Here is a 19,805-nt window from a genome sequence, read left to right as displayed (position 1 = left end):
GGGAATAATATTAAAATAGTGGACATAAAGTGTCCACATATTGGAGACGTGGTAGACTTTACTATGTAATCTCGGCAAATTCCAACATCAAGGCCTAGTCGAGCCCGGCCTAGCCTAGCCTAGCCTAGATGAACCCTGCAGGTTTGCGAGCGATAACGTCCCGAACGAGATGTACGGCTGTACATTTATATCCAATGCAGAAATCACCTTTTCACGTTTTCGAACTGAACAGGCTATCAAAACATCCTATTCTAATACATGTACTATTCATCTTATCTGAAGCTAACTTTGAAATCTTGGAAAACAGACACTGCCAACACTAACGACTACTCCTTTACACTATCGTATAGTCATTCTTATCCTGTACCTGTCCTGATAGTCTGTTCAGTTTATGATATACTCGAAATTTTACCACGACAAAATATTTCACCCTGACGGTTCCCAATGGCGTATCTGGCCAGGCAATGGCTGTAAGAACACAAAATAAGTATATTTATGAGTGCACTTTAACAGTTCGTATCTTTATACTTCAGCCAAATCTATGACAATACTCTAAATACTCGACAATGTCGTACTTGTCATTCACCATAAATGTTCTTCATTATTTTAATAAGAAAGACTACACCATCAAATTTACCAGAACATAACTTCCAACTGATGACGCTCTACAGGTACTTTCTAAATTCGCATAGATAATACGGCTTAGGTATGTACATGAAGGTATTCATTCCGGTACACCTATACAAGCGTCGTCGCGCACGACGTGTGAAAGTTATATTTAAATCAAACAAACAAATACAACAAACCAAATCCTTGGACATACTGTACTTTCAAATACAAATTTTTATTGAACTTTATCTATTGTTCAGTATTCCACAGTGTCATTCAGTGATTGCATGACTGCGCATTGGAAAATAACCTAAGAGAGTACAACCTGGCCATTACTATAAAGCTTGGAAGTCATAGTTAGAAAATGTACCCTGCGTACCGATAATGTTATGTTGAAGACGGACCACATTTTGTCCTTGACTGCAGATTGTATGATGACATTCGGTCACGATGTATGAAGATAATTACTGTTATGCCAACAAGTGAGAAATAGCGCCCACTTCTTTCTAGTAATCATTAAAAACTTTGTCTACGTGTTTATATTAAATGTTTTAGCAGTAAAAAATGTATTTATTGACACATAATCTTTCCTTCATTGGGAAAAGTGATATATTAGTTCAAATAGCATAAATATACTTTAAAAAAATACAAATGACTCAAAAACTAATTACTCGGCTAAGGTCTCACATTAATTTCTTTTAGTACATTGTGAAAGATTTAGTACGTATTTATGTATCTGAAACCGTGTCACAGGGTATATAAAACAAACTACTAACAGGAATTTAGCCCAGTTGAAGAACATATTACGTTTCGGTTATCATTTCGTGGCGACCGCCGTAATACGAGAATACGTGACGCAATATTCTTCCCCGACTGTACCGAACACAAATGCAAGAGCATCCTTTATATATTCTTCTCTTCTATCTTCTGGAAACCTTTCGAGCTGACCCATAAAGTTTGGTAAGAACGCTAAAAAAGAGGTTATAGGACATGTTTAAAGTCGTCTTTGTCATATATCACAAATTTACTGTGGTCGCTAATCTATGGTACATGCCGTCTTGCAGTCGATCACGTCTGTTACGTAATATTTCATTCATCGAAACGATTTAATAGAGACATTTATGTAATGTATTTGCAAACATAATCGCCTGTCATTTGACAGTTATTTGGGCCTTTTTGTACTACTATCGTGTCTCTTTTGTCATTCTTAAAAGTCGTAAATGTTTACAGAAAATTGTCAACAGATGCCAGCAATTAGTGTTTAACAATCCATGTATAGTAGAGGCAACTTGCAGAGGCAGTAAGAAGTCCCAGGCCAGTCATATGATAAAGTTGTGAACAGTTTGGCAATTAATTTTGGTGATAGCATAGTGACTGTAAAACCGGAGTCCCCTGTTGTGGCATAAAATAAAAGTACATTCCAGGCAGTCGTGTTGACCAACCACAGACGCTGTGGAATCACATCCTTTGAACTTTTTCTCAACCTTGTACAATTACAAAGCAAACTATAAATGAAGGCAAACATTACAGCTATTGTGCCTTTTGATTTTGAATAGCCAATTGTACCCCACGTAGTTGATAGAATTTTTTATTGTGAAATGTGATTTTTTTTCATCAATTTACTTGAAAAATTGTATAAAAGTGATTATTTGTAAAGATTTAAAAGTATTTGCTGAAACTTCAATGTCAAATGAGAAATTATATGTCAATTAGGATATAGACTATGAGGCGCTGGGGAGGGTAATGCATGACCATTAGGAAGGGTCACCGGTTTTCTCGCAAACTCTTGAAGGGTCACTATTTTTTGCGCAGCCACATTTAAAAACATATCAGCCCTTCACCCGTGTAATGTGTTTGCTCAGTAGATTAATTGGCCTGATTTTGCAATGGATAGATTTTTTTCGAGGTGTATGTGTGTTTCTCTTCCTTAAAAGGAGGGCAATGTTATGACATATTTTCTCTTACAGGAGAACTTATAAAATCTTGTAAAACAGAAAACAGCGATCAAATAAAAAAGGTATGAAAACAGAATGAATTCCCTCACCTTTCAGGAAAACCGAATAAAATTGTATAACCGAATATAATTGTATAAAAGGGACATTAACTGTAACTTTTGGCCATTTTTTCAGTATGCTTTGTTCCGTGCATCGACTGCAGTTTCTTGTTCTACTCCGCAAAGAATGATAGAATACTAGTAACAAAAGGTCTGTGTGGCAAACTTCTCTGTACATGTGTAAAGACCGTAATCATTGTTCTTGATGGCAAATAAATTCTAGTCCAGAGGTGAATTCAACAACAATGCTCACTGTAATCACATGGCTATGTTGCTAAGTAGCAGTACATACACAAAATCAAACCACCAAAAATTAGCCAACCGTTACAGCCATAAATGGACATCACAACATATATTTCACATCAATCAGAGACAGCTTCCAGACCCCCAGTCCTATTTAAGAAAACTTTTTATTGGCTTAGTGTTTTTTGGTAACTATGTTTCTGTACAAATCATCACCAACATGTAAAATTCTGACTCAAAGTTATTGAGATTTCACCAAGTTTACAGTCCTGCTCCTCATTAGCATACTTTTAGTAAATGATGACTTCATGGGGACAAATTGCCATTTACAGTTGAGCATGAATTTACACACCAAATACAAAGGTGAAATGTTCTCATGTTTTACAATTGAAATTCAAAATGAGATATTTAGCATGTTTTGGACCAAAAAATAGCAAAAAAGTTCCAAAAATAATGTATTGCAGGTTTTGTCACAATTTGAACCAAACTGATATAATCATCCCTAAGAACCTTCATATCAAATTTCAAAGCGATTGGAGCAGCAATTTCAGTGAAGATTTTTTGACAAAAAAAGGGGGAAAATGACCCACAAATACAAATTTGCAAAGTTCGCCACAATTTGAACAAACTCCACTAAGTTTACTCCTAAAAACATGCATACAAAGTCCCATACGTTACATCATGTATACCAAGTTTCTAAGTGATCCGAAAAAGCTGTTTCAGAGAAGATGATTTGTTGACCGAAAACGGTAAAAAATGGCCCAGTAATAAAAATATAAACATTTCACCAGATTTTGAATACATTTAACTAAAGTCAACCTTAGAAATATGCATATCAAGTTTCAAAGCAAATCAGCAACAGTTTCAAAGAAAACGGTTTTTGACCAAAAATGGGGAAAATTGCCCCAAAAATAAAAATAAGAAAATTCAATGCAATTTGACCAAACCAAACAGAGCTCCACCCAAAAGTTATGCATACCTAGTTTCAAAGCCATCTGATACACGGTTTCTGAGAAAATGATCTTTGACCAAAATGGGAAATATTGCCCAAAAATACAACTATGCAACACAATTGGAAGACTCCAATTAAGGTTGCCCCTTATAATATTCATATCAAGCTTCAAAGCAATCACACAGAGTTTCAGAGAGGATAATTTTTTGAACAAAAATTGGAAAAATTGCCCCAAAAATATTCATATAAAAATTGCACAACAATTTGAAGAAATCTAACAGAGGTAATCCCTAGAAGTAGCATACCAAGTTTCGAAAAAGTCGGAAAAGTGGTTCCATATCTCAGAGAAGATTTTATAACCAAATATTGGAAAAATTGACTCGAAATAAAACTATAAAAAATCATTACAATTTGATCAAATCGAACTTAAGTCATCTTCAGAAACCTGCGTTCTAAGTTTCAACCAAATCTCGCTTGTGGTTACAGAACTTTCGCAATTTGCAGGATTTTCCCTTTTAAACTCATTTGGATATTTTTGACTCTAACATGTTCATTTAAAGAAATTCACATCTTGGTGCACCTGTACACCAAATGGTAGGTGCCACAGTGTTTGAGTTTTTGATGTGGACATACATACATACATACATACATACATACATACATACATACATACACACACACACACACACACACACACATACATACATAAATACATACATACATACATACATACATACATACATACATACATACATACATACATACATACATACATACATACATACATACATACATACATACATACATACATACATACAGGCAGGCAGGCAGACAGACAGACAGATAGACAGACAGTGCCACTGACTTATGTCAGTTAAGCTCTCTTTGGTATATGTACATATATCAAATTTGAGATAAAATTGCTCCGCACAGTTTCTGTTTTCCAAAACTTGTCTTTTACCGGTTTAATTTAAAGTGTATGATTTTTTTAGGAATTGTAAGAGTAGCAAATGGTAGTTCACTCCCCATATCTCAATCGCCCTTCTGAAATATCAACCGATTAATAGTAAGTCATGGCCGTATTTCACTGTTGCACAGTGCGTGACCAATTCTTTCATTTACGAGGCCATTATAGATTCGAGCCAAGCACAGTTACAATGCACTGTGCAGCAAGCGGTAAACGAGGCGGGAAACAGACTAATTAATCGAGCATGCATGTTGATCCCAGTGTACAAAATGTCTTGACTTGAATTACAAAGTCCAAATCAGTAGATTTCCTTAAAAGCAGGATATTACGATAAATTTCGAACAAAGGCCTTACTGCAAGATGTCAAACCTACCTTTTCCCATATCTTTTTCCAAAAAAAACTTTGGAATATCCTGTGTACAGTCGATGTCTTTAAAACCAATATCAGCCAGCATTTGTTTAAATTCTTCGACACTTCCTTTAAAAGGATAGTAGGGATGTTTATAACCCTGAAATATACAAGTAGTGTATCTGTACATACAATTAGCACACAGTCTATTAGACAAGTATATATATATATATATATATATATATATATATATATATATATATATATATATATCTGTGTGTGTGCGTGTGTATGTGTGTGTGTGCGTGTGTATGTGTTTCTGTGTATGTATGTATGTATGTATGTATGTATGTATGTATGTATGTATGTATGTATGTATGTATGTAGTGATAGCTAGATTGTTAAATGATTCCATTTAGTCACACATTGTTTAATTTAAATCAGAGTCTTTACTGTTCAAAGTTTCACTTCTGTTTTATAGTACGATGAGATGTGAAAATTTCATTCACTGCATGAACTTGAAATGAATGGTTTTTGTATATTGATTTTAAGTGATTTTCGAGTAAAACAGTGACTTTTCATTGTACACTTGTAGAAAATCAAACATGGTACCCCATCTTTAGCTCACGTGTGTAAACACGTGGGCTATTGTCATAGCGATGTCTGTCTGTCTGTCCGTGTGTGTGTGTGTGTGTGTTAGTGTGTGTGTGTGTGTGTGTGTGTGTCTGTCTGTCTGTTTACACGATAACTCAAAAACGCCTGAACGGATTCAAGTCAGATTTGGTACACAGGTACCATATGCTACTTGCAAGAACTGATTAGATTTTGGTTGGTGTGGCTTGCATATTAATGAAGTTATGCAATATTGTTTTTTTCTGTACAATGGTTTCCCTATGGAGACGGTAATGACAGTGTAGACATATATCAAGAAATACTGCACGAAATTTCATGAAACTTTTCACAGATGACAATCTAAGAACATTATGATGATACTGTGAGTGTCATGTCAATTATCTTCTCATTTGCATATTTAATGAACTTTTGTTATTAGTGAAATAACTCTGAAATTCCTGCACCAAACTTGATGATACTTGCAACAAATATTGACCTGATATATATCTAATTATACTTAGAAGCATTAGGCAGTGTCAAGTTAATAACTAGCTCATTTGCATATTTTATGAAGGTTTGTAATTAGTCATATAACTCCGATATAACTTCACCAAATGTGATGAAATCTGCTGCAGATACTGATCCGACTGATATCTAACTGTAGTGTAAAGCATTTAGTAGTGTAAAATTAATTAAGGGTTCATTTGCATATTTAATGAACTTTGTAATTAGGTATATAACTCTGAAATTACGGCACCCAAGTCAGTGAAATTGGGTACAAATATTGTTTTGATAAATATCTAATTGAATTGAGAAGCATTTGGCAGTGTCAAGTTAACAAATAGGTCATTTGCATATTTTATGAAGTTTTGTAATTAGTGATATAACTCCAAAATAACTGCACCAAATGTGATGAAATCTGCTGCAGATACTGATCCGACAGATATCTAATTGTGGTGTAGAGCATTTTGTTGTGTGAAGTTAATTAAGGGTTCATTTGCATATTTAATGAACTTTGTAATTAGTGATATTACTCCAAAATTACAGCGTTAAATTTGATGAAACCTGCTACAGATGTTGATCTGATAAATATCCAATTGCACTGAGAAACATTGAGCAGTGTCAAGTTAATAATTAGCTCATTTGCATATTTCATGAAGTCTGATAATTAGTCATATAACTCCGAAATAACTGCATCAAATGTGATGAAAACTGCTGCACATACTGATACGACAGATATCTAACTGTATTGTAAAGCATTTAGTAGTGTTAAGTTAATTAAGGGTTCACTTGCATATTTAATAAACTTTGTAAATAGGTATATAACTCTGAAATTTCGGCATCAAAGCTTTGTGAAACGTGCTACAGAAATTGATTAGATGAATATTTAATTGTGCTATGAATCATTGAACAGTATCAAGTTAATTTAGGGTCTATTTGCATATTTAATGAACTTTGTAATTAGTGACATTACTCTAAAGTCACAGCATTAAATTAAATAAAACGTGCTACAAATGTTGATCTGATGGATATCTAATTGTATCATGAAGCATTGAGCAGTGTCAAGTTAATTTACAGCTCATTTGCATATTAAATAAAGTGTTGTAATTAGTGATTAAACTCTGAGAGTACTGTGCGAAGTTGAAAAAAACCTGCTACATATAGTGATAACATATATCTCATTGTTCTGTGAAGCGCACTACCATTAATGAACCTGTTGTAAAACACGTGAGCATATTCAGTTCATATCTGGTTTTTTCTCTTATATTTGATTATCCTACTATGCCAGAATTCAAAAATCCCTGATAACTGTCAAGTCTCCTAGTCTTCCATGTGTTGCTCTCTGTCCTGATCTTGTGTACAAGTATGTTTCACTATCATGACCGTCATATGACCCAAACTCTTCCTCAACTACATCAGAGCCAGAGCTACCACTGTCATTGCCGGTATCCGCAGTGACAGTGACACTACCTGTAGACAGTAGCATGGCTGTAGCTGCATTAACTTTTTATATTGACAATTTTTTGTTCAGTTTATACGACTGCGTTCTTGTTCTACTTCCTACAGCATGTTGAGCAGTCCAGAATTCAGCTTGCTAACACAGCCTATGTACGTGTGCCGTACATTTGTATCATTGACAAAGGACTCTAATTTTATTAGCACTAGTATTTATATATACAGGCTTTGTTGACAAACTGAATTATGTGTTTCAACATGCTGGAGAGAGACACCAAGAAATTGACAGGTATTTGATACATTGCATAGAAATATTGAACAAATTATCAACAGTTTCAGCTTCTGCCCCGTTACAAGGCCAACTTGTTGTTCTTATGAAAATTGAATGGCATTCATACGTTTTTAGATTTTTTCGAGATTAAAGTTATAAAATGCGACAAAACGAATCTTGATTTTGTTTAATTATTACTAACATTAGAACCACTGGATGACATAAAAATGTTAGAAACCAAAATGTTTCTAGGTCCCCAATAGGTAGAGCAAAACTTTCAAGTACCCCCCTCTCAACTACCCCCAAAATTTTCGAATCCTCCCGATTTGCTCCAGCCCCCTCGCCATATTTAGTGAACAAAGCCTTACGCTTGTTGCTATATGCTGCAGATTTTGCCAAAAATTGTTGTAAATTTAGTTGCAAAATAAGTTGAATAATACCGCAATAATTTTGCAGTCTTGCAAATTTTTCTGCTGTATGTTTTCTGATGTGGCATATACTTACCAAACTGAGAAATCTGTCAAGGTCATCCAGTAATCTACATCTAATTATATACATTACTGATGAAAACATTCAAATAATAGCCGAAACTGATTTCCTATGTTTAAGTTCCAGATTCTATTGAGTGTTTTGCTGAAGTCCATGACAAATATGTTGTCATCCAATGTGATAAAGCTGCTAACAACATTGTGTTTGTCTGTTAGAAATCGTGTTTTGACTTTTTGATGACTGAACTGGATGTAACTAGGACTTCAACCAACTAATGCAAACCGTCAACGTTCACATAATCTCAAACTTTAGCTAACCATGACTAATTTAAAAAATCTAACCAAGGCCGGTCAGAATGATTTACCTAGTTTAAACCGGGTACCTATACTCCACAAACACCTTACAAAGCCAGATTGATTGCACAGTCTTCTAAATGTTCTTCAACGCAGCCATCAAAGATACTATCTGTTCCTTGTACTATCAAACAGTTGCGATATCGTCTTCTCTCGTAACGGCGTAAATACAAAGTGTGACATTAAGCATTCAAAATACCTCTTGGATAATTTGAAATCAAGATCTACTAGTAATTCAAAGATCACACCAGTCAAAACGTTTGGTTTTCCTGCACTCTATACCGCAATACCATGTGTTTAATTGATATCACATTTGTAAAACATCATCAATCTGGAATCAGGCTTTTTTTCTATAAAAACGGTTCACACTGTTACAAGTATTATATAGCACTAGCCTATAATTCTGATTTTCAATGATACAAATGCTGAGATATTCTTTACAGAGAAAGACATTGTCAATAGACTTGAATCTCCCATCAACAACATATTTGTCAAAGCTGGAGGACACATTTTCCAAAGGTGCACAGGAATTTCTTTGGGTCTTAATTGTGCCCTTTACTTGCTGACTTATTTCTGTTCCCGTACAAAGCAGAAATCTCCTATCACTTAGTAAAACAAAAGGTATCTTTAGCTAAACCTTTTAACTTTACATTCTGATAAACAGATGGTGTCATTTCTCTGAATAATTGTAGATTCAGTAACTATCTCCCTGTGACTTATCCTCCTGAATAAGAGATTAAAGAGACTACTAAATAAGCTTCTTTTGCCTCTGATTTGGATATTTTTCACGGCTTTCACTCTGATGGTCAGTTTTGTACTAGACTGTACGACAAGAGTGATGATTTGAACTTAACCATCAATTACCCTCACCTAGACAGCAACATTGCACTCTCATCAGCTTATGGCATATCTCAGCTTATTCGTTATGCGAGAGCATGTAGTTCACATGGTGTGATTTTGCCGCGAGACATGGCCGCGCTTCTTGCAAATCAAGGTTGCACTGGACGAACGTGTTTTGGAAGGTGTCAAGGGCTTGTAGATAAGTATGATATGTCTCTCAGACAGATGATCACTCATGCCATCAATGATATCAGTCTGGATATCATTACCATTTCCTCTTTTGACTTACATATTGGTATATTGCGGGTGCAGTATGTGGGGCAAGCTGCGATTACTCTTTTGAAACTTCTGACATCACTTCTTGGATGTTTAACAAGATTTCCATACAACTTTTGTCACGATGTTAAGTGTGTTATATGTACGGATACTTTGTTCATACCATAATCTGTGCTGTGCTGTTTGTCATATACGACTTTTTTTACCCATAATGTTTTTAAAACTGATGGATGTAATCACTAATAATTTAGCATACACCACCTAATGTGGTCCTGTCCTTCTAAAATAAGTCTCTGGTACAAAAACCGATTAAACAAGTAGTTACAAATGAGATGTTACCTTCATGAAGATTTCCCACTTCGGACTTGTGTAGCTGTTGAGAGCTGTTATACTGTCGATTACGTTTGGATTACGTTGTGTCATATTCACGAAACACTGACCACCTGGTTTCAAACTCTGGTGCATGCCTTCTAAGGCAATCTTGAAATCCTTCATCCAGTGAATGGTGAAGTGTGCGATAACTTTGTCAAAGGAATCCCTATACTCTTCATATGTGGACAGCTTTGCAGCATCGCCAACACAGTAGGTTATGTTCTCAGCTTTTGAGATTTCCTTGGCTTCTTTGATCATCTTCTGGGAGATGTCGAAGGCTGTTTTATGAAAAAAAAACCCAGATTGATGGACACTCACAGCGTACAGTGACCAGTCACGGACACAGACACAGAGACAGACGCAGACATACAGACACACAGCCACATATATATATAGAGAGAGACAGAGACAGAGAGACAGAGACAGAGACAGACAGACAGACAGACAGACAGACAGACAGACAGACAGACACATATACACGACACACACAACAGTCCTACAATGCATTCTTTGGAAACGATTGACCCATTTTCTTCTGTCAAAACGCCATTTCTTCCGCAGCTTGGAAAGGCTTCGAGCGCTAAAAGATGACTCATGAAGCAAGCTAAGTTGCAAGACTGGCGAAGTGTCTTATGTTTTCTCACAGTCTCTGAAATACTCAATTACGGAGACATTCCCTTTTTGTCGAGAATTTCATGCCGCACATTGATACCAGGTCCTGACCAAAATAAGGTATTGCACATTACATGACCATGTGACTTTTTTGGATAACCTTGTAAGCAATCGATTTACCTACGATAAGACGACATCACGTGTTAAGCGTCGTTTGCAATTTAATAGTGACAATTTGGTGTTTGCAGTGATCTTTCTACCTATGGCAAAATACAAGAAGCTTTTGTTTTTGACGGAGTTGGTTTGAAAATTTGCTTTGTCTTTTAAGATTTTGCTGTGGCATAAATGTGAAATGAATGTCTCGACCAATGAATTTCAAATACTAACCCGGGTTTCGACCAAAGTTATTGAAATTCGTTCATTGCTACCGTCTTAACATAACGCCAGTAATTGATTTCTGGATCCGAATGTGCGGAATGCATGAGCCATTAATATTCTGCGTTGCGTTCTCCCTGCAGGTGCAATCCTAACTAACCCTTTTATTAAAGGTATACAGTCACCTGTAATCTAAATATGTCCACATATGGTCAAAGTGGCGTTCCTTGGTATTCAAAATGCCCATGTGAGAGCGCTGTTTTTAAAAAGCGGCCACCCGCTTAAAATCTTTGACTGGTTAGATATTCTCTTTTCATGGTAACTGTGGCAAAATTGTAACAGGTGACAGTATACCTTTAAATGCCTTCGCTGATACGATGTACTCAGACGTAAATCCCGGTACTTTGTAAATGACCTTAAAATATTATTTACCTGGGCGTCTAGGGTTGACTCTTACCTGTTACTCTTGCAACACGCTTCGACAAAAGTGATGTCATAGTGCCTTCCCCACAGCCAACGTCCAATAAAACATCTTTCCGATTCAATGGTATTGCCTTGGAAACACCTTCCATGAAGTGCGAGGCTAAAGCATTCGCCAATGGAGAATACGTCTTCACACGATTGAAAGCCATCGTGTCTGCTGCGTACAAGTGGTGTCTTGTATCTCAATTCTTACTGAGGAATGTTAGAAAGAAAGGGAGAAATATGAACAAGCGGTGGGAGCAGTGTATCTTTATGAATTTATATACTTTGTTTGCTCTTTTTAGCAATCAGATTTTATACATTGTAAAATGCTTAGCTTGAATCCGGCAATCTGATTGGTTGCAACCGGGGTTTATATCCTCCACAAGAAGACCTTCGCTCCGCGTAACATTTTTGAGCTCGCGCAAATTGTGAACGCCAACTTGAGAGCTCAACGCGTCATAATGTCGAACAAGCCTATGGCTTGAGATTGATTTTGATGGTTAAATTTTAGCGTAGTGTAGGTTGACGAACGAACAAATGAAGAGTTTGTGTAAGCGGCGAAGGCCATGTAACAACAACATAATTTTTGAAAGTTTTTTGAGCTTTTTTAAGTAAAATTCTTTAAGTTCGATGTCTAATCGCGATATCGACGCGTTCTGAAACGTTCTTTCTAGTGTTTGTGTGAGGCTGGGCGCTCCTGAACTATCGTTCTAAACTTCGTCCTAAATAACGACATTGTCCACTTGTATTTAACTTTAGCATATTATAATGTGGTTATAAACGGTGCGCTCGGGTATTTGGTTGCGGATATAAGACCTCTTGGGTGAAAATTAGCATATTTGTAAGTAGCATATTTGGCGGGAAAAAATCACCGAGCGAAGTGAGGTGATTATTTTACCCAAATATGCTAAATTTCACCCAAGAGGTCTTATATCCGCAACCAAATACCCGAGCGCACCGTTTATGACGTTTTATTCATAACTATATATATTTATCAATTATTTATTGTATTAATCGATTAATTAATTAATTAATTTTGTTATCTCTTTATTTATTTATTGAGGTTACTAAGGGTATTAGATATTCAAGTAACCTGTAAAGAATGATCGGAAACGCGAGTCTATAAAAGAGCAAACATCCACGTTAGTTTTGATGGTAGCGAAAGTTTTAGATGCATTGCATGTTGATTACTAGCTCTTTTCCATATTTAATGAACTTCTGTAATTAATCTACATATCAAACATTGATGCACTGGATTGGTCATACATTTGCATATTTATTGAATTTTTGTTACGAGGCCATTTATGAAAACTGAATGCACAGAATTTTACCAGACTTTCTAAAATACATCGGTGTACTTATTATTGATTATGCTGAAAGTTTGATGAGCACCATATACCGATAATTAGCTCATTTGCATACTGATTGAACTTATGCAATTAAGCCATACACCACAACCGTACATATTTAATGTGATCGAACTTCCGAAGTATATTGGTCATACTTAGACTAAGTCATACTAAAAGTTTGATGAGGATTGTACACTGATCATTAGATGAATTGCATTTTTTATAAACTTCTGTAATTAGACTATGTATCAAAACTAAATGATCCGACCTTTGTGGTACATTGGTCTGACAAATGTTAGGTTACGCCGTTACCTTGATGAGCATGACATATTAATTATTGAATCATTTGCATGCTTAAAAAACTCCAGTAATCGTAATATATATCACCGTCACAGCTGAATGCCCTGAATGCGATCGATTTACTGAGGTACATCGGTCTTGCTGAGGTTTAGTTATGCCGATAAATTATTAGTATTATTATGTCGACAAATCACATGACACATTTGTATATTCGAGAAATAGGCCACTTTCGTGACCCCTGTATGACCTCCACCATCTCATTTATCCCTTTAAAGACACTCTATTTATCGGGGATTCATTGCTGCATTTGATATCACCATCAAACCAACGAGCCGCAGTCAATTCGATACCAGGTGCACCCGTTTACGACATAAAAACCGAACTGACAAACTGGAAGAGTAATTTTAGTGAAATTATTGTACAAGTTGGTACAAATGATATCAGTAATGGTAAACAAACAGATGAAATCGTGCCGAGCTATGGGGAACTGTTGAAGCTTGCGAACACTATATCTGATGGCCACGTCACTGCACTGAGTATCCCACAACGGACTGACAATCCAGATCTACAACAATATATTGACGCTGTCAACACTCATATCGAAAGACTTTGCCAAGCGAGAACACGTCACATTTGTCAACAATGACAACACCTTTAAATTCCGAGACAACACCATTGACACCTCAACACTGTATCGCGATGGCATTCATCTAAGTGTGAAAGGGCTTCGTAGAATATTGACAAACGCCAATCTCAACCAGATGTATACTGTCGCAAATCGGTTTAATGGTAACCGTCCCTTCAGACCAGCATGGCAAGATCCACAGCAACGTAATGAAACGAGTATTACTACCTGAAGACTACTTCAACCCCACAGTTACCAATCATCAAGTTTGGGGTGGAATCGGATGAACAAAAACGTCGCTGAGGGACCCAGCATTCGCCAAAGACAGCAGAACCACCAGAACCTCTGCTACAGTGAAGCTCTCGTTCCCGTAATCGTTTTTCAACCAGATCAGATGTCACAACTGCGGTGAGCAGGGCCACACTGCAAGGGTGTGTAGACACGGTGATGCAATCCGCTGCTGGGACTGTGGTAATCCCGGAAATGAGTCAAAATACTGTCCCCGTGCCTAGGACGTCGGCCAAGAACTTTCCAAAGTCAAGGTCTCAGTATCGGTTTTTGGAACATTGAACATATCACTAACAAGATCGATGAACTCAGTATACTGTTAACTAACGATACCAATCCCTGTGATATTAGGGTATTTTGGGTCGAAAAGACCAAGTATGATATCGATTTCATTGTCCCAGGTTTCCATGGTAACCATTTTAGGGGTTGAAAATTTCAGTTTTTCTAATATTGCATGAAAAGATACTTCGATTGATATGAAAATTACCTAGTGGGGGAGTTCGGGTCAGAGAACACAAAAACCAGACTTTGTTTCGAGTTGCCATGGTAACTATTTTGGGATTGAAAATGTTACGTTTCCCTAATTCCTATTAAAGAACTATTGATTGATGTAAAAACATTGATAATAAGGGTTTTTCTTGTTAGCATACCAAAAAAATCACACTCATTTTAATGTGAGATGTTTCCATGGTAACCATCCAGGAGTAAAAATTACCAGTTTTTCAAAGATTCAACCTAAAATCCAGTAACCAACAGAATATGTTATATCAACAGAGATATTTTGGGTTAGAAAGACCAAATATCCAGTGTAAAAATCCAGTAATCAACAGAAATATTATACCAAAGTGTTATTTTGGGTTAGAAAGACAAAACATGATATCCGTTTTTACTGCCCTGTGTTTCCATATTAACCTTTTTGCGTTTTAAAATTTCAAAGTTTTTCCAAATTCCATTAAAAGTAACTCAGTTACAATGCAAATGCTCTCCGAAGTGTATTTATCACAGCATGAACTCCATGTTCATTTCTGTTTCATGATGAAATGGTAACCATTTAGATAACCACAGTGTTTTTATTTTTTTTATTTAAAACCATGCATATCAGGGGTATCTTTTGTCGTTAACCAGACAAGAAAAGGCTATTTTACGAAATTCTGCCCATGAAGTGAATTTTCTAGTCTTTCGATGTGTATACTTGCACACCTTTAATACCCAAGGAAACAAGTATAATGGACGACAGTGGGACTCAAACGTTTTGTGACCTATTAACAACCCGTTTCACTCTCAGAGTTGTATGCAAATTTTAAAAGTCGCCATGACAATCTGACAACAACATGGCCTTTTCAGCACTGAGACATACTGTAGCAGGGCTAAAAATTGGCCATGGCTCCTTCTGCCGGGAGGAGGCATAAATTTCTGTGTCATTGTGATTGATACATTATTATCAAATGCAACGAGAATGCATTTTTATTGGCCATCGTTTCCTGTACCTGTCATTCAAGTACGTCAGTTCAGATATTGAAACTTTGTTGCAAAGTTCCTCCGCACGGCCGGTCGTCTTCGTAATTTCCAGAACAAAGTCACATTATGTGCCCAGCTGGGTTTGACTGCATTTATCTACCTCGTCCCAAAGTGACGGACGAATCTTTCAATCTTTCAGCTTGGTGAAAAAGCATTTATTGATTCGCCAAAGGCCTGTGGATTCGCTTATTTTTGCACAAGTGCTACATGGACATAGGAAAAAGTTCGACTCACCCTAGCCCTCTCGATTGTTGAATACAGCCACGGTCCATGATGAGAGTTCTCGAATCAAAAACTGTAGCCGTGCTCGAATACAAATGTCTTCTCATTAAATTACGTCATTCTTGATATACAAGAGTTAGCATTCCAAATCTGTCACCCTGTTTTTTTTTAAGTTTGGAGAAGGGCGGCATTTCCATCTGAATGATTGAACGACGTGAAACGCAAAATTCCATCGCATATTATCCGGCAATATGTACACTGTACAGTAAAGATACTGTACAGGTACGTATAACTATAGCCTAAGCTTATACTCCACAAAATGGCCACAGGCGGCGTGAACTTTCTGAAAGGATTTCCTAAACGTCCTACTTGTTACCTTAGAGACTCACATGTGATGTCCTGAAAAGTATTCTCTGCAGTAATTCCAGTTTCTGTCAACATGCAAAGCTGAACAACATGATTATAGCACGATACGTAGTGTACAGACTACACATTCACGCGCACGTTCACTCAATTGCACATGCTCATATTGGCAGACTACACTGGCAAAAGAGTGCGCATGGGTAAAGTTGTATTTGTAGCACATATCTCGCGGAAACTCATGCCTTTGCTCTATTTCCATCACAAAACTTCCTTGATTGCTTACATTTAATGCACATGAACAAAATAAAACCAACAACGTCAGCATAGGGAGAGGGTTTATAGTTTTCGCCACAACTACAAATACCACGCTGAAGGTACGTTTACAAGTCCAATTACACTGGCATAGACTTTTGTGCACGCCCACGACTGCCACGATGGGCCTGCATTCGAAGGCTACGCTGCGCGCTTTGCAGCTCAGCAGCTGTGAGCACGCGCTGCCAGACAGTGACTGTCAGTTATTGCAAGTATATGAATATTCATAAGGGTAGTGATATCAAAAGGAACACCTAACTGGGCGGAGATAATATACGTACGACAATTAGAAGTCACCCCTATTGACAAAATTAAAATAAACAACACATCTTTTTCAGAATTCCCACAACTTCAATGAACTGTTATTATATTTCTATATAATACTTATAGCCCCTAAACTTGTAATAATAATAATAATAATAATAATAATAATAATAATAATAATAATATGGTTGTTGTGCATAGTTCCGGTCCGTCACATTGTACGCAGAGAAACCATGCCGCACAACTGTTGTGTTATAATGTCTTATTCAAGAAGAAAGGTTTGCATTTCTATAGACTGCTAGAGCAAAGGAGTTTGTTGACGGGGTCATACGAAGGTCATGACAGCGGCCTATTTCTGTAATCAGGCCATATTTCAAAACTGACTTTACGCCAGTGAATCTGCTTATGATGTTTATTATACTTCTGCCGGACGAAAATTTGCATTTGCGTAGCACACTTATGATTAGCTCATTTGTATATTTAAATAACATTTGAAATTACACATCATCTCTAAGTTCGATGTCATTCAGATGATTACAATATACTATGAAGTTTTCACTCGTGGGCCACTTAAGTCTTTCTTTGATCCATATTGTGCCATGTGACTAACAGTTAACCGCACTTTCACTCGTAAGCTAGAGCATTGACCTCCAACAAAACTAGGTTCTGTTTTGCTACATTTTCTGCCCCGTTTTCTCTGATGTCTATGGTTATAATCAAAACCGATCACGTACAGGCAACTCAAGGCATCGACTTTATGAATATACACGGTCTTCTGTCCTTTTACTGGTTGTACATTTTGTGTACTTGATGGTGGCCAACGTGCAAGCTTAAAGACAAAAGTGAATGTGGTTTACCTTAACGATCAAATCTTCATCTCTTTCATTCGGTTATTTAACGTTAGTAACAACAGTATTTCGACATATACATATTCAGTTTTGAGTTGTCGTGTGACCCCACCTCTTCCAGGAGTGTCTAATTCTGCATGACAGCAAATAAGCGGGAGAATAGGTAGCGCTGCCGATCCCGGCAAGTGTTTTTAGGCGTTTTGGGTCATACTAATATAACAAGCCCTCCTGCTGCTACGAACATAAGATTACCAACCTTCTGGATTTTCAGTTTTGTGGAGTTTACCGATGCTGTTGATACCAGCTGCCTTCTTTACCACTGTAAAGCCATTGTGCCATAATACTTTACGTCGGGGTCATTCTTACACGTGACATTATTGCTATTTCAGGGTCTACTGGGTCGAAGTTTAACACTTGTATCGAGGTCATTCATTTTTTATTGAGTTGGTTATGTTTTCACTGTTGGACATATGAATATTTATTAATACTACCATATCATTCTAGATGAATTTAAAAGCCTATATAAAGTACGGCAAACAAAAACAAGAATTAATGACAGAGGGTCGGGGAATAGAAAAACAGTTTATGTAAACTACAGTGCTGGTTGGAATGTAACATCCGTAACAAAGAGGGTCTCCCTTTTCGTACTCTAGGCACTGAGAGATTAATCGTGTGATATCGATGACCATCGTTCGTCTTATGGACATTGCCAGTCTCACAAAACTGAAATCAAACTTTTACTTGGGGGAAAAATATTCAGTCCTAAGTCTCAGTTTGTGCTTAGAAGTTGAGAGGTCACCGCCTACGTCACTGTAGTGACGTGCTGCTTTGAGCAACAGTTTTACGCTAGCAAAATGGCGGTCTCCGGGTAGTCATGTCGGGTAAACCTAGAAAAAAGGTGATATTTCGGTAGATTTTGAGCGGATTTCTGGTCGTGGTGAGTCTCTAATAACCACGCTGTAGATGAGTGTTGGCAATTTGTAATTTGGATGGAAATTTTTTCGAAATATCGTCGAACAAACTTGCGCAAAGGGTGCTTGCGGTGGATTTGGACGCTAGTCTATGGAATATCCATAGCTGTGGTGGCGGGGGTTAAAATCGTAAAAGTCAAAACCAGCCGGTAAAAGGCAGGAATACCGTCTGAAAACACCACAGCTATTGATCCACTACTAATATTTTTCTACCTCATTTTCTTTGCTTGACAGTTTCTTCTGAGTTTCAATAAGTCTCCTTCCAAGCTCCTCCTTTTCCCGCTTTGTTTTCTCTTCCATTGCCTGAAGCTCCTTCCTCAGTGCTCCTTCATTTTCCATCGCTTTATCCTCAGTTTCCTTTATCTTTCTTTCACTCTCCCTGATCCGATCCTGAAGTAGTTTCGTCTCCTCAGCTGTGGTAATATGTTTGTACCTGTAGGGGCACAAGAAAGTTGACAAACATGTATGAATCACTCTCCATGCACTAGTTTACAAGCAATGGAAACATGAATTACATTGATAGATTTTGTTAACCTGCTCACTCTCAAAGCAATGCTGCTTCAATTCTTACTGTTCTTGAAATCATGCTTGCTTTGCACGTGTGTACACTCATAAGTATATAGTGAGACCTACACCTCTCTAATCAAGTCCCTTCCTCTATCAATATGTTGGACAGATTTTCAAGTAAAGAGTGACAAGGTCAACAGAATTTCAACATGTCTATTGAGGAAAGCTCTGTGTGAAGGCCTCATTTGCAATTCCTAAGGGTGTTCCTGATACATAGGCTTCGGTACACTGTATGTAGCAAAAGCTTCTGCACTCAATGGAATAAACTAGAGTTTTTAAAACACCTTGTACCTCGGCTCTGCTCTCCGCAAAGTCTAATTTCTTTCATGTAATAATTTGTCACATAGTTGAAATGAATCCGCCCACATCCCAGAGTCTAGTGAA

At 37.0% G+C, this 19,805-nt stretch overlaps 1 protein-coding gene across 1 annotated transcript; it reads right to left on the bottom strand.

The window, feature by feature from the left end:
- Window positions 1–825: 825 nt before the first annotated feature.
- On the bottom strand, window positions 826–18,232 carry LOC139131141 (juvenile hormone acid O-methyltransferase-like). The gene is made up of 5 exons (XM_070697103.1): window positions 18,140–18,232; window positions 11,787–12,004; window positions 10,310–10,620; window positions 5,198–5,333; window positions 826–1,578 (listed from the first exon to the last, which is right to left on the bottom strand). The coding sequence occupies exons 2-5, from the start codon at window positions 11,959–11,961 to the stop codon at window positions 1,427–1,429; spliced, it is 774 nt and encodes a 257-aa protein (XP_070553204.1). The 5' UTR covers window positions 11,962–12,004; window positions 18,140–18,232; the 3' UTR covers window positions 826–1,426.
- Between the last annotated feature and the right edge of the window lie 1,573 nt (window positions 18,233–19,805).

Source organism: Ptychodera flava, chromosome 4 (genome assembly GCF_041260155.1).
Source record: "Ptychodera flava strain L36383 chromosome 4, AS_Pfla_20210202, whole genome shotgun sequence".
Taxonomy (NCBI): Eukaryota; Metazoa; Hemichordata; class Enteropneusta; family Ptychoderidae; genus Ptychodera; species Ptychodera flava.
This window is presented reverse-complemented; position numbering and strand designations above follow the sequence as displayed.

Coding starts and splice junctions, on each gene's coding strand:
- LOC139131141 (XM_070697103.1), bottom strand. CDS start 11,961: ATGGCTTTCAATCGTGTGAAGACGTATTCTCCATTGGCGAATGCTTTA. Junction 10,621..11,786: donor GCGTGTTGCAAGAGTAACAG/GTAAGAGTCAAC, acceptor TTCATAAAACAG/CCTTCGACATCTCCCAGAAG. Junction 1,579..5,197: donor GGAAAAAGATATGGGAAAAG/GTAGGTTTGACA, acceptor CCTCTTTTTTAG/CGTTCTTACCAAACTTTATG.